General features: G+C 46.1%; 1 protein-coding gene across 1 annotated transcript in view; it reads right to left on the bottom strand.

Annotated features, from left to right (window-relative positions):
- Positions 1-10,333: 10,333 nt before the first annotated feature.
- Positions 10,334-15,971, bottom strand: part of EEPD1 (endonuclease/exonuclease/phosphatase family domain containing 1) — a 61,917-nt gene continuing 56,279 nt past the window's right edge. The window contains exons 6-7 of the mRNA XM_071561407.1: positions 10,939-11,133; positions 10,334-10,830 (exon numbers count right to left, since the gene is read on the bottom strand). Coding sequence (XP_071417508.1) covers positions 10,631-10,830; positions 10,939-11,133 — 395 coding nt within the window. The 3' untranslated portion in view covers positions 10,334-10,630. The remainder of the gene's footprint in view (positions 10,831-10,938; positions 11,134-15,971) is intronic.

Raw genomic sequence — 15,971 nt, 5'->3', positions numbered from 1 at the left:
CTGCCTCATGGAAGAATTTGGCTCACTTTACTGACCGAGGGGTATGCAAGACAGTCCTTTTTGAAAGAGACAATTTTGAACTGATTTTATTCTTGCAGGAGAGATCCCTGCCTTCCTCTAGTGACTTCTACATAAGCAAAATGCTTTTCCTCCTCCTGCAGTAGTGGTGTCTTATAATCTAAATGCACATGTATACTGTGTCCTCAAAACCAGGAGGCTGTGCTAGTCACCCTACTTTTCCACAAAATGCCATTCCTGCAGCCCTTTGTCCAACAGCCACTTGACTGTTTTACCACTCTGTAGCCCTAAACACTATTACAGGCCTTTTTGCTTTACTTGAAGACCTGCATCACCTTTCTCTCAAAGCAGTAGGTGCCATTAAACTTCCATTCTTCATTATTCTAGAAATAGATTTGCCTGGTGCAAGTTTGGAGTCTGGAAGTGGTCAGTATCGATATGTAGCAATAGGTGAAGCTGTCAGCTTCTGTTCTCAGCATCAGATTTGTAGTTCCTCCTTTGTAAAAGTATTTCAAATTTTGAAGTGTAACTTTTGTAAATTTTTCAGAATATTTGTTTTTCACTGTGAAGAGGCTGGTTAGTAAGTTGTGAATCTGAAGTTCTGTAAGAGTGTATGGACAGCAGTGCACGTGAGCTCACATCACTACATAGTCCCATGATGTCAATGATGTGTTGACAGCCTTTCCTAACGGTCTGGCTTGGTTCCTTTGCTGTGTATCTGTATCTGTCTTGCTGCTCTGTTCCTATACAGAAACTTGGAAAAGTCTCCCAGTTTCACCAGACCAATTTTAAAAGGCATTTTATACAACTTTTACAAATAAAGACAAATAAAAGAATGATAGAGAGGTGGGAGTACTGAAGTGTTATATCGTGTTGTGTGAGTGCATTACTCTCTTCCAATGGCCTTGGCTGTACAGCAAGTTGGACATCCCAAGCTGTGCGTGAAGAGGTGCCTTTCTGACATGGTTTTCAAAACATCACTTGGGGTTGGAGCTGAGAAGGATCTGTTGAAGTTTGCACATAGTATGGCTCCCACTGCCCTCAGTCAAGCTGCTCTGAGGAAATTACCCCCCCCATTTTTCTAGGATATGGTTTGAGGCAGCATCAGAGCCGCCTTGCTGTGATGGGTTTCTCAGCACCATCCATCCTCTGACACTTAAAATGTGCTTACCTATCTCCAGGAGTCCTGTCTTCTCCTTATGGTTCAGCTCCCTCATGTATAACTAAGGGTAACATATAAGGATTTTGGATTCTCTTTAGTGAAAATATTTTAAAAGTCATTAGCTGATGTGCCTGCAACACTGCTAAATATTATCACACCACATTCCCCCTCCCTTGCTAGAGAATTTGGCACACACGGCCTGAAGCCTGCCCCCTCCACAGGCTCCCAAAGCACCACTGTTCTCCCTTGCTCAGTGCATCCCAGACGCCCCTTCTACAGTGTCAGCATTGCTGGGCAGGTGCATTTCAGTACTGAATAAATGTCACATTTGTTATAGGTTATCTGCAGGACTATTGCAACTCTGAAAGGTTTTTTGCAACACTCATGTGCCAGACTTGTAATCCTGAATGTCCTAGCAGTAGCTCCAGAAATAATCTGAGCACTAAGGTTCTCTGTTCCTGCCTGCCTGGAAAGAAAGGACAGATGGAAATCATTTATGCTTGAAACCAGGATGGAAATCTGACAACACATGAGTCAGGGTGGAAGTTGAGAAAGACCCTGTCTAAGCCAAGACAAAGGCAAAAGGAAACAGCTGGAACAATTTTTTGGTTTGGTTTTGGTGGGTTTGTTTTGGTTTAGTATTTTAAGGGTATGTTCATTTGAAAGTGTCTTAATAATTTTCATAATATATTAACACCAATTTTTTTTCAGTGTGCAGTTAAAAATGAGATCATGTATCTTTAATATACAAAAAGGAAAATCTATTTTGGCTTTGCTGAACAATTACAGACTTCTCACAAGTGAAAGTCTATTAGATTAAACCCAGAAAATCTGGATATGGAATTTTAAACCTATTCATTAACATTGATTCAACAATGAAAAGATATCATCAGAAGTATCTTTCAAGGCACAGCTATAACCTCCCCATTCAAGTTGTCTAAATTAATTTCTTATGGTGCAGCTGAAATGCTTTGTATCTTTCCCCAATCATATAGTGCCTCTAAGACACTTCTGGCATCTTTTCCTGAGGTTTCTAAGGACACACAGGGTGAAGTACAGCATTATTTCAATTCTTTTGATAACAAAGATACTGAGACCAAAGTTCAAACTACACTGGCCACCATGTGAAGCAGGAAAGAACATGGAGAGATACCACATAGATATGGCTCACATAAGTGAGCAGGATTGGGTTGAATAGACATGGGTTTGAAAAGAAAAAAATTACTAAGAGAACTCGGTGGTGGGAGAAATGCAGCCAGTGGATGGGAGTGGCTGGCTCCAGGCCACAGTACTCCTGTCATGCTGCAGGTTCAGAGCAGGGTGGGCATCTCCCCACAGGGACCTTCTCCCCTGGCCTTTGCAATGTTGTGGGGCTTTGGAGGAAAAGCAGAGCACATGCCAACAGCAGTCCCCCTGCACAGCTACTGTGATACAGCAGAGCTGGGCTCACGTCCAGATCCTGTCCCAGCACAGCCCAGAAAATGGTGCTTGGAGATTCTTACATGTGTGCATTAGGGCCTGATTTCCACCCTGTGCCACAGCCCAAACAAGAGACTTCTCAGGCTGCTTGCTCCAGCTTACTGGCTTATTTCTCCTGTCTGACTTTTGTCCTGGACTCTAGCACTCATCCCTCAGGCTATGTTTCTTTAATTAGAATCATAGAATCATAGAATCGATTGGGTTGGAAAAGACCTCCAAGATCATCGAGTCCAACCCTTGGTCCAACTCTAGTTCATTTACTAGATCATGGCAACCAGCGCCACATCCAATGTGTTTAAAAATCTCTAGGGATGGTGAATCCACCCCCTCTCCGGGCAGCCCATTCCAATGCCTGATTACTCTCTCTGTAAAAAATTTTTTTCTGATATCCAACTTCAATTTCCCCTGGCAGAGCTTAAGCCCGTGCCCCCTTGTTCTATTGCTGAGTGCCTGGGAGAAGAGACCAGCCCCACCTGGCTATAACTTCCCTTCAGGTAGTTATAGACAGTGATGAGGTCACCTCTGAGCCTCCTCTTCTCCAGGCTAAACAACCCCAGCTCCCTCAGCCTCTCCCCATAGGACTTGTGCTCCAGTCCCTTCACCAGCCTTGTTGCTCTTCTCTGGACCCGCTCCAGCACCTCAATATCCTTTCTGAACTGAGGGGCCCAGAACTGAACACAGTACTCAAGGTGTGGCCTCACCAATGCAGAGTACAGGGGAAGGATCACTTCCCTGGTCCTGCTGGTCACGCTATTTTTGATTCAGGACAGGATCTCATTGGCCTTCTTGGCCACCTGTTGACTCATGTTGAGCTTCCTGTCAATTAGTACTCCAAGGTCCCTTTCTGCCTGGCTGCTCTCCAGCCACTCTGTGCCCAGCCTTAGCGCTGCAGGGCGTTGTTGTGGCCAAAGTGCAGGACCCGGCACTTGGCCTTATTGAACTTCATCCCACTGGAATCAGCCCATCTTTCAAGTCTATCCAGATCCCTCTGCAGAGCCCTCCTGCCTTCCAGCAGGTCGACACTCCCTCCCAACTTGGTGTCATCAGCAAATTTGCTGATGATGGACTCAATACCCTCATCTAAATCATCAATAAAGATGTTAAACAGGACTGGACCCAATACAGACCCCTGGGGAACACCACTGGTGACTGGCCACCAGCTGGATGCAGCTCCGTTCACCAGCACTCTCTGGGCCCGACCCTCCAGCCAGCTCTTAATCCAGGAGAGGGTACACTTGTCCAGGCCATGAGCTACCAGCTTTTTCAGGAGTATATTATGGGAGACAGTATCAAAGGCCTTGCTGATGTCCAGATAGACCACATCCACAGCCTTCCCCTCATCCACCAGGTGGGTCACCTGATCGTAGAAAGAGATCAGGTTGGTCAGACAGGACCTGCCCCTCCTAAACCCATGCTGGCTGGGTCTAATCCCTTGTCCACCCTGAAGGTGCTGTGCGATTGCACTCAGGATGAACTGCTCCATAACCCTGCCAGGCACGGAGGTCAGGCTGACAGGCCTGTAGTTGCCAGGGTCCTGCTTGCAGCCCTTTTTGTGGATTGGGGTGACATTCGCCAACCTCCAATCATCTGGGACCTCCCCAGAGAGCCAGGACTGTTGGAAGATGATGGAGAGCGGTTTGGCAAGCTCTTCTGCCAGCTCCTTCATCACCTTGGGATGGATCCCATCTGGTCCCATAGACTTGTTAGGATCCAGCTGGCTCAGTAAGTCGGTCACTATTTCCTCCTGGAATACAGGAGGGGTATTCAGCTCCCTCTCCCTGTCCACCAGCTCCAGAAGCCAGTTGTCTTGAGGGCCACCTGTCTTACTGGTGAAAACTGAGGCAAAGTAGGTGTTAAGTACCTCAGCCTTCTCCTCATCTTCCTTAACTATATTTCCCTCCAAGTCCAACAGAGAATGGAGGTTTTCCTTGCCCCTCCTTTTGTTATTAATGTATTTATAAAAGGACTTTTGTTATCCCTAACTGAAATAGCCAGTCTTTCACCTTCCTTTTTATCTAAGGAATATGTTCCCTACCACATCATGCATCTCTGAGCCTAGAAAGTATGTCAGTTCACTCCCACCCACCAAAAAATCCACAGGTGATTTGTGAGTCAACCTCTTCCCCCTCCTCTCCTTGCAGTATTGGTAAAGCTGAGGTCTTCTGTATTTCTGATTTTCCTTTACAGCTTCCAGCAAAGAAGTTTTTTCAGGTTTGGAAAAGACTTGTCACCAGGCACACAGGACCATGTGGAGAAGCCTCCAGCTGTGATTCACTCCTCCTTCTGCTCTCATCTTCATCCCTCAGCCTTTCCCAGCCTCTGGGTCCCACATTCCTCCAGCTCACCCCTCCATGTTGCAGCTATGTCCTAGACATGAATTACTTCAGGGAGCCCCCATGGCATTCCTGCCTGTCTCTTGGCATGGTCCTGCTACTCCCCCACTCCCCGTGTGTTTGCAATCTCACACATCCCCTTTACCCACTCTGATTCATTGAAGATCCTGCACAGCTCCCCCACTGTGGAAAGGGCAAAAGAAACCCATTTCCTTCTGTTTTGAAGTGAAAAGGGTGGTTAAGTGTAGCTCTGGTCACACGTTTCCAGTCTGGAGCCCTGACAGTTACATCGCTATCTTCCTGCTGCAGATAGAAAGGAGCCACAGCAGGTTCCCAGGCTGATTTCTGAGCATAAAGCAAAGCATGCTGCTACAAGCAGCTGTACTACCCGCTCTGTCCCAGAGGTGACAGACAGGGAAAAGCACCGTGTGTATCAGCTGACCAGTATTGCCACCCTTTGGGTCTCCACATACACCTCCATATGTCCCCGAGGCACAGGGCAGAAGGCAGGGAGGAGACAGGAGATGTAGCAGAAGCACTTCTCCCTCCAGCACCTTCTTGACCCAAGGAGCACTTGAGTGGATGAGGGTAGGGTGAGAAATCCTTTAAAGCAGCTGGAGAAGCCTCATGGGCAAAGGGGAAGAGTAACACAACCACAAATTGCTAGGAAAAGGAGTAATAGTCCTTTAGTTGAGGCTATGCAAGAGAACTGATGAGCCCACCAGACACATATGGAGTTATCTTCATGGGAGCAGGCTGATAACTGCAAGCAATAAGAACAGGAGGAGGTAAAGTAACCACCCAGCAGCAAGGCAGCCCCTCTTGTCTACCAGTATGCCAAGGGACTAAGGAGGTCTGAAGCAATGATCTGGAGAAGAGCTTCCCTGAAGTCCATTCTCTAAAATCTGGTGGGAAAGTGCTCTGACAGCCCGGTGCTAGTGCTCCTTGTGTTTTCACACAAAGTTTGAGCAACACTGCAGTTCAAGTTTGTGCACATTCCATTTCTTTTCTTTTTAAATGAGGCCTTTCACACAGCTGATACGAGACACACTTGGACATCCCTCAGGCTGGGAACATCTCATCAGGCAGGGTTACAAGATGGCCAGAAGAATGGGTCATCAAAGGGTCATTCACCCACACATTTGCTAAGTGTACACATAACCTGTGGGTACTCCAGAGTAAGTCCTTTTCTAAAAGGGAACTTTTTTCCTTCCAGATATGGAGGTAAATATTACTTAAAGCTTAAAAACCTAAAAAACAGGTAAGCAGATGAGGGCTCTGTCTGCAATTGTGGTCATGTCCTGCTCTCCGGAACATGGGACACAACCCAGAACTGCTGAGTGGTGACAGAGAGAGCTGTGCAAACTGCTAGTAAGGGTCTCCAGTCACCCTGAGAGCAGCCAGTTCACATAGACTTGCTGCTGTGTCCCTTCCAGGGATGAAAAAGCTGCTGTGGGCTCTGTTTCCCATGAAAGTCCTTGTTTACAGTCTGCGTAACTCCTCACATGAGGGAGAACTTTGTGTTTAGCTTTGGAAACACAAATTAACATAAGCCTCCTACAAAGTTTTTCCCATCTAGAAACTCTGTACAGAAGTGTGAAATGTGAAAGGAAAGTCAGAGGCCAGGAAATGCCTGTGTGGTTTTTGCCTTGCTTCCTGCAGCTAAGAGCTCACAACCTAAATATGGGACATTTCCACCTAATTTCTCAGTGTTTCAATTCATGACCCAAAGCACTCCCAGGGAACAACAGCTGCTGTCTCAGGAGCTTGGCTTCCCATCACATCCGGCTCCTGCCTGTGGCCAGCAGGCTCCTCCAGACACCAGTTTTAAAACTAAAAATCAACTCAATCTCAGGACAAGGCATTTAAATATCCACGAAAAGCTTGAACTACTGTAGGCTGACCCTTTTCTGTCACTTTCTAGAAACACTGAGCACTGACTCCCACGAAGGCTCGAGAGTACCAAGACCAAGGCTGGTTACCTTGTACAGTCAACCTTCCACTCCTGCAGCATCAGGGTTTATCAACTCACTGCTGCCACAACCTGGTTCTTGGAAGTTCACCTCCAGGACATTTATTTAGTTGTGTTTGCTCCTCAGAGGTTTTTAGCAGCTCTCCAAATTGTTCCTCCTGTTCCTCCTCTTTTTTTAAATGGCCTGCAACACTGTGGTGAAACAACACTGCAAAGCCAAGTGACCAAATGGACATTTGCCAAATATGCTCTTCTAAAAAGCACACTGGACAAAGCAGGGGCTTTGCCATGAAGCAGAGGTCAGAGTAAATAGGAAAGGAGACTAATTTGACTGAGAATATTTTAAAAGCCTTCATTGTGAGCAGCAAACAGGCCAAATAATAGACATAGCCCACTAAGCCTTGATGAACCAGGTGCTGCTTCAAGCTTTTATTTCAGAAGATGCTAAAAGGTGGAAATAGCCATGCCTTTCCAGGAGCCACCTCTCCAGCCAAGAGGAGAGAGGTCCCTTGCAGAAGCCACAGCTGTGAGGTCTCACCAACCACAGCCATGGCAGGGACCACGTGCTGTGCATCATCTGTCACCTGGCCATGTGAGGTCTGAAGCCAGCATGTGTCAGGAGGAGATAAGAGGCAACACTTTGTTGTAAGGCTCCATGTGCAGCGGGCAGGGAAGAGCACTGTGTGCAGGTGAGATAAATTGCCTTAAAAAGAGGACCAAATCAGACTGTAGCCATTAGTGACATTAGTTATGAAGCAGGACCCAGCCTCATAAAATTTGGGCATCTGAGGGAACCCCAGAACATGTAAGGAGTAGAGCCTGTATCCAGTATTTTGCAGAAAAGGCTCAGTGGTTCTGTGGCACCTCCTTTGTTGCTGCCTTCGCTACAGAAAGCAGGGCCTGCACCTTGAAATAAAATTGCACTTTAGGTTTGCTCCCACACTCACAGAAGAAAGACAGTCACCACTTCAGCTTCTGAACAACCATAACAGGACAGACGTTCTTGGGAACTCCAAAATCTAATAGACTCACAACCACCCGATCTTCATCCAAGGATGTCACAAAAAGCAAACAAAGCAAGCTTTCTAAAACCAGTGAAACAATCAAGACACTGAGGCACTGCTTATTGTCAACATGAAGTAACCAGGCACGTACCTTGGACAGATGCTCCATTCAAGACAGAACTCCATCTGTAGATATCCAGCTCCTCCATCTTCTTCCCTGTGATCCTGTGGGGCCCATCCTGAATAACCACCTTTCCAGAGCTCTCCAATAGGCTGAGCAACCTCCATGTTACAGACCAGCCTCATTAACCTTTCCTAACAGCTCACACATGGGTTGTGAAGGTGACTCAGCTCATTTCCCCACTGGCAGCCCTTGCTAATCAGCCAAAACAAGGTCCCCTCCTGCAGCCCTGAGCACTGCTGCTTTCAGACCATCACCTGCACAGAAAGCTGCAGATCATTCTCTAGGCTTGGGTGCCTCTACATTAATTTACATCTGCAGCAGAATAAATGGGATCTCCTTCGGCCAAGTGTTATTTCTAGATCTATAAAGTCATTCCAGCCTCCAAACATATTTATAGCAGGAAAACACTACCAAACACTAGCTGGTACATGAGAATAAGAGTATTCTTGGGAATTTTACTGCATCTCACCTCATATGATACTTATTTGACTATGGCAATTCTATTGCATCTTCACCTATATTTTGCACTGATCCAGTAAGAGTTTCTTGGAGGATCTGGTGCTGCTTAAATTAAGGCAGCAAAATTGTACCTAATTGAAAAGCACAAAGCAGTAGCAAGAATTCAGACTAAAAGTTGTAGCCCAGATCTCCTGGCTGGCTTCTTTAATGACCAGAGACAAATGCCTGCACCTCCCATTTTCAACAGGGAATGTTGAGCAAATAAAGATGCACTTTTGGTCTGATGCTCTGAGCTTTTAGTCACTCACTTTACCTCTTGAAATGTCCATGAAACCTCCCTCAGCCTAAGAGGCACCCCCAGACTATTACACCTTCTTTGTTTAGTTCTGCATACAGATAGAAAAGCTGTTCAACTGTGTGTTTGTATGGAAATTTTTTTAGTCGTTGAGAAAAGAGTTGTTTATTGTTGCTACTGAATTGTTAGAAATAAGATGATGTCTCAAATGCTGCAAGAATATGATAGTGTTTATTCTATACCCTTCAGTTACAACTCTCCTTTGGTGTGGCATTGCTGTCAGGAGTAGTTTCCCTTTATAACCCCATGAGTCATGCCAGAGAACTTTCCATTCAGTAGCAAAATGTGTGGTCATCTGCAGCCCAGAGCAGAACGTTAGTGGGCAGCTCAGCACCTTTCACACTCAACCTATTTCTCTTGCAGATGCTGAATTGCTTTTTCCGGTCCTGATATGTTTCCCTTCTAGGTCACTGTTTACTCATTGCTACTTGAAAAAATTCATGTAGGTGGCAAATTTAATGCTCTGTTCCCTGCTGATTGAAGTGTCCCCCACCTAGGACATGCAGAGGACCAGAACTCCTCAGAAGCAGACGCATCCCTGCCATATGCACAATGACCATACACTGTATTTAGACTCCATGTCACAGTGACTGCACCAGGCTTATGCAGCAAGGAAAGGGATGCATAATTGCCTGCTCTTCCAAAGTGAGAAACTGAAAACACCTAAAGCCTCAGTGGACAGAGGTCAATGCAACACGTGTGTCAGCCTTTGCAGTTATCACAGGAATGTGGGCTCATCTACAGACCTCCCACAGAAGCATGACCTATTTGTGCCCCATGCAGAACCCTGCTCAGAACACTGACTATGAGAGATCCACGGATATATCACCTCTCTGATGTCACTTGCAGCATCAGAGGACAAGGGCTGTTCCTGTGAGAACCCCAACAGGGAATAAGGAAGAGGGCACAGGAGAAGTGGACCTCTGGCTATGCAGAGGGACAAGTTGGTGATTTCCCAGCTCCTGAAGGCTAGTGTGCAGGAAGAAAACCCAACACTGAATGTTGCACCAAACAAAAAGCCAAACCCAAGCTCCGGTAAGCCATTATGGGGCAAAATGACCCTGCCAGGAGCATAATGAGGGAGGAAGGGAAGGTTGTGAGATGCCTACATGGGGCTGCAGAAGAATAGGGTCTCTCCAGGTTAAGCCAGAGGGACCACTCAGGTCTCATTTCAGGTCACATAGGAACCAACTCCAGCAGCTTTTGCAAGTGTTGAACTGCATTTGCAACTTGCCAAGAATTTCCACTGTATCTCTCTTTTTGGGGCTTATTACCTCAATTTACAAAGAGGCAAAGGAAAATAACCATCCCAGCCCCCTCACTCTCACAGCAAAGCCCTGCTCAGCTGCATTTTAGCAATGATCCTGTAGCGTATTAAAAGTACACTTTATTTTCTGTACAATTCTCATTCAAATCTCCAGGTGTGAAAATGTCCACCGTGTCCCCAGAAAAAGCTGCAGATTGCTCTGCTGCCATGAGACATTGTCCACAATTTTCCAGGAGGAGCACAGAGCCAGGGCCACCAAAATCAAGTGCTGATGCTTTCTAGGTGCAGGGAGGAGGAAGGAGAGAGAGGGAAAGCCAGTCCTGCTCTGTCAGAGCTGTGAGGGACCAGAGCTTTCAGTTGCTTCCTGGGTAGCAGAAGAGGCACCCTCAAGTTCACATCATCGTTCGTGCTTAGTCTGGGAGTCGTTGCGTTCAACTGTCACCCCATTCCCATTCCGTGTCACCTCCTTCCTGTTCCAGTCCTTTTCCAAGTAAAATTCAGCGAGCACTGGGCAGTGGTCTGAAGCCACTCCACCCCAGGACCAGTTATCAGGGATCCATGGGTTTGTAAGCCCCTCTCTCACAACAGCCCAGTGGCCTGCATCAAAAAGAATCACAGAGAAAAAGGTAAGTAATATTGCCCAAGTTCAACACATGCCACTGACCTAATTAGAGGTTATACAACCTCCCTAAAAAGCAGCTCTACCTGTGAAAACCTTTTTCAAGCTCCGACTGATCCAGATGTTGTCCAGTGACTTGGACCCTTGTGGGTTCTTTGTGCTGATGTTGGTGAAGGTGCTGGAAGGGACCAGGTGATGGAACTTCTCCTTCCTAAGGATGTCATGGTCACTGCTGTCTGGGGCCTGGTTAAAATCTCCAAGGATAATTACATCTTTTTCTCCTAGAAAACAGGAAAAATACAAAAGAATAGGAGGAATGGACATCCATCACTGAAGTACAAGGGGAAGAGAGGATAAATGCGAGGAGGAAAAATACAAATACTGAATGGCAAAGCTGACTGTACTCTGAACTTCTGAAAGAATTATGTGTAAAGCCTTTTTTGCTGGCTATTTACTCATGGCCAGTCTCTTCATGACAATAAAAGCAGCCAGTACACGTTTGATGCTTGTTTTTAAATATCATCTAACTAATATTGGTGTCTTTTGCTTGCTATTCACTGATGGTGATAAACTCAAAGAGAAGCAGTTCTTATCATAGAGGGTTTTAGATATCTGTGACTTTGTAAGCTTCTTTTTTTTATCACTGCAAGAAATACATATTTGCTTTAACTTATCTTGACATTGCCTTTTTATAGATTTTCTGTAAGGGTCAAGGACACTTTTGTGAGGAACCCAAGAAGATGCAGCCTTATGCTGGTATATATTAAAGTCTCAAAAGTGCAGTTCTCATTTTAACCTCTGCATTTGAGAAATGCCAAAGAGTAAGACCAAGGAGCAGCCTGCAAGCCTGATGGCAGAAGATAAGTTGAGAAACCACACACTGCAGCAGCTTTTCTTTGCCTGGGTGACTGAAGGAATTCTGCTCAACTTGGGATTCTTCAGCTTTTTGTCTACAGCTGAATTTTCAAAGAAACACAGGGAATGACTTGAAATGCTCGTCAACCAATCCTGTCTTCATGAGAACAGAAAATTATTTCAGTTATATTGTATTTGCAACCCTAATGAATGAGGAATAAAAGCCTCTGGACCTTAATTCAGTATCCACAATGTGTGGTCTCCTAGGTCCACAGATGTGGATGCAGACATCCCAGCTGTGCACTGGGGTAAGAGGACAATGCACATGCTCTGGTGCCCATCTCAAACCACTGCCAGAGATGTCTGAGAAGACAAACTGAAGAATGCTGACAGCTGATTAGAGGTGCTGCTGCAATACAACTTGGTACTGGAAAAGTCAAGAAAGACACTGAAAGGAAGGACAAATGCACAAAAAATTCATCCCAAAGCTGACTTTAAAGAACTGTACGAGTCTGTAAGCTTTTCCTCTGATAAATGTGAGAGACGATGGGGTGGACAGACAGATTGCTCTGCCATACTTAGTATTCTTGGATAAACCTCGTTTTGTGCTATTGCTGTAGAAGGGGCTATCCAGGAGAGGGAGCACAAGCTCAGCAACAAAATCTATTCCAGTTGCAAGGAAGATTAATTGGGAAAAGGAAAGAAAGCAGCAAGACTGATGGCATATGACTCACAAATACTTCAAAACATGCTGCTTGCTAAGATGCAGAAGGACAATGAACAGAAAGTGAAAATATTTATGTTTTCTCTACCCTTTGCAAGTAACAAATATTGTAAATAACATGGAGTTTAAATATTATTCTATAAAGCTTTCATAGCTGCAATCTTCCCACCTCTGAAAGAAACAAAAAGCCTGAATCTGAACAGAGGTTGTTTTAAGCTCCATCAGAACATGCTTGTCTAATGGGATGACAGTGCTTGCTGTGAGCTGGTGGTATTGTGAGCCTCTCATCACCAAGATCCCATGCAAGATCTCTTGCTTGGCAGGACCAGGAAGCTGGAAATGCAACTGAACCATCTTGGTCCTTCACTACTAACACTTGCTTAATGCCCAGGCAGCACTCAGCTCTTTCCATGCTTTCAGCTTGGCCCTATAAGTGGGAAAGGGCCATTACAGAAACTTCTGGAGCACATCCGTGGGGTGTGGTGTTTGAAAGTGATAGAGAGGCAGGGATCAGGGATCTTAACAGCAGTATCTTGATTATGTACAAAATCTATTCTATTCTAAACTACTCACACTTGTTCTAGCAAATGCTTAAGCCTATTTTCCTTGGATGAGGAACCTATGAAGAAAACCACCATACTTACAAGTGACATTTTTAACTAACTGCTCCATTCTGGACAGTTTAGAACTAGCAGAGGCTACAAAGACCCAGCACCTGAATGTGTGCTCAGAAGGTGGTAAGAAGTCAGCCCACAGCTGCCTGCTCAGGGACGGAATCACTATATTCTTCACCCATTTAAATTTTTGCATGCAGAATAACTAAGGATAAAATCATTGCACAGTGTAAAAGTTGACAGACAGAATAGGTTGGTGCATGTAAAAGAGGCTAGAACCCAATTTATCATTGGGAAGAGAAAGGATTGCTTCTGGACTCCCTCTCTCAGGAGCTTCTGGGGCTCCCTAGACTGCAAATTAATGGGCAATACATCAGGCAGCCCTGTGCTAAGCAAGAAAGAGCAAGCAACAGCAATTTTCTAGACAACCACCAACTTCATTTCCCCTTGTCCTGGCTCACTCTCAGCCTTGCTCCTACCTCTGCCAGCTCCTGCGACAGCAACATCATGCACACCAGCACTGAGGTTTCGTGTCCTGTCTGCCTCTCAAGATCCTGACAGACATCAAACAGCGGGAGGGAAGGAAGTGAATCCGCCTGGACCCTCCTGAGTGCGTGACTGAGACTAACTGGACACCCCTGGATCTCTCAGCAGAGGGAGGGAGCAGAGCTGCTGACAGCAGCTGTAGCTCTCAGGGGGTCTCACAGATCAGCCCCAATGGCTCTCAGCCAAACTTAGCAAAAGTTCCAAAAGAAATCATGCCCTTGCTTGTAACAAGGGCTGATAACTGATCAAAAACTGCAGTCATGATGTCCACAGTTACAATGAGGGGGGGGGGGGGGGAGAAGGGAAATCAAGACAATGCTACTTTTCGAGTTTACAAGTTTGAGACTGGCAGGGCTTGACTCTCCTCCTCAGGAGCCAGAGGCTCCTCAGCCAATTAATCTGGTCCTCCTTCTCCTCCAATAGGACAGAGCAGCAGGTGCTCCCTTACCAAGCCATCTTTTGCTGCAAAAGTCCCTGACACAGACTGTACTGTCTCACAAGGACCCAGACCCTCCATCTGGGTCACTTATACGGCCCACAGCAGCCAGGCATGTGTCCCACACAAAGGTTCTCCCACACACATTCAGACCCACTGGGCCCAAAGCAACGATGCACTTGTCAGCTGAGAACTCCTCAGGTGAAGAAATGTCTGGTCTGTTTGCAAAGGCATCTTCAAACTCACTGAAGCACCAGAGAATTTTAGCAGTGCCTGTGGGTGGCTCTTGGCCAGCAAAGCAAAGCACTGCCTTAACTCAGCCCTGTGCCGCAGTGGCTGAACTCCGGTGTGCCAATGCAATCAGCTGAGGGAATGACAGTGCCTGCAGAAAAGTCTGCAGTGTTGAAATCTTGTTCCCTGCAGGAATTATGAAACCCTCCTTTGCTTCGTGGCAATCCAAAGGGGCATCTGTAGGACAGTCTCCTGATTTTCCCATGCCCTGAATGATTTCCCTCATGAATTGAACAGACCCTTAAACCCCCAAATCCTTTCTGGAGACAGTAAGATGTGTATGTTGAGAAGGATGTGATCATAATCTGGCTGCTAAGCAGGTTCCTACTGCTTCTCAAAGGTCTTGTAAGCCTAGTGCCTGAAGCATGGGTAACCTATGGAATACGGTCAAGCCAGATGGTAGGACATCACAGAATCATAAAATGGTTTGTGTTGGAAGGAACCTTAAAGATCACCTAGTTCCAACCTCTCTGCCTGTTTCAACCTTCCACTACACAAAATTGCTCGAAGCCCCATCCAGTCTGGCCCATCCACTGCCAGGGGTGAGACATCCACAACTTCTCTGGGCAACCTGTTCCAGTGTCTCACCATTCTCTCAGGAAAAAAATTCTAACACCTAATCTAAATGTACCTTCCTTCATTTTAAGGCCATTCTACCTTGTCTTGTCCCTAAATGCCATTGCTAAAAGTCCCTGTCCAGCTCTCTTGTAGGTCCCTTCTAGGAGCTAGAAGGCTGCTATAAGGTCTCCCTGAAGTCTCTTCTGCAGACTGAACAACTCCAGCTATCTCAGCCTTTCTTCATAGGATAAATGCTCCAGCCCTGTGATGATCTTCATGGCCCTCCTGTGGACTTGCTCCAACAGCTCCACATCCATCCTTTGTTGGGGGCCCCAGAGCTGGGCAAAATGCTCCAGATGGGGTCATATGGGAGCAGAGTAGAGGGGAGAATCATCTCCCTTGACCCTCTGGCTCTTCATCTTTTGATGCCGTTGGCTTTCTTTGCTGCAAGTACATATTGCTGGCTCATGTCCAGCTTCTCATCCACCAACACCCCCAAGTTCTCCTCAGGACTGCTCTCAATCCATCCAATACCCTGGGCCCTATGTCCAACCACTACCAGGACATTCAGAACAGCACCTGTGTGCTGCCCATGTTCACCACACTGAAGATGAACTGGTGAAAAAATCTTGAGAGAAGATAGAAGGGCTGCTGCAAAGAGCTAGCTATGAGCAGCCAACAGCAACCACATCTCTCCAGTACAGAAGAAGGGAAGGAAAGAGAGGGGAAAAGGAACCAGGACCCACTTGTCTGACGGGAGAAATATGGGGACACTGGTGCTCTGCATTACAGGAGGCTGTGGATAGTAAACAATGATCCTCAGAGTCTCACAGGCCTCCTCGTAAAGGATAGTTAAACAGGCATCTGTTAGCAAAATAGGAACAGAAACTCTAATTTTCTGCAGTACCCACAGACAAATAACTTCCTATTACCCATATTTTATGGACTGATTTGGAAGAAATTGAAGGGTGGCAGTAATTTTAAGCATGACATTCATTTTGGCAGGGTAATTCAGTACTTCAAAGTAACACGTGTACACTACGATTTGTTTAGGAAACCACACCTGCATCCCACACATTTGGAGGAATCTGATTC

This window comes from Pithys albifrons, chromosome 7 (assembly GCF_047495875.1).
Source record: "Pithys albifrons albifrons isolate INPA30051 chromosome 7, PitAlb_v1, whole genome shotgun sequence".
NCBI classification, from domain to species: domain Eukaryota; kingdom Metazoa; phylum Chordata; class Aves; order Passeriformes; family Thamnophilidae; genus Pithys; species Pithys albifrons.
Note: the sequence above shows the minus strand (reverse complement) of the source record. Positions and strands in the feature narration are given on the sequence as shown.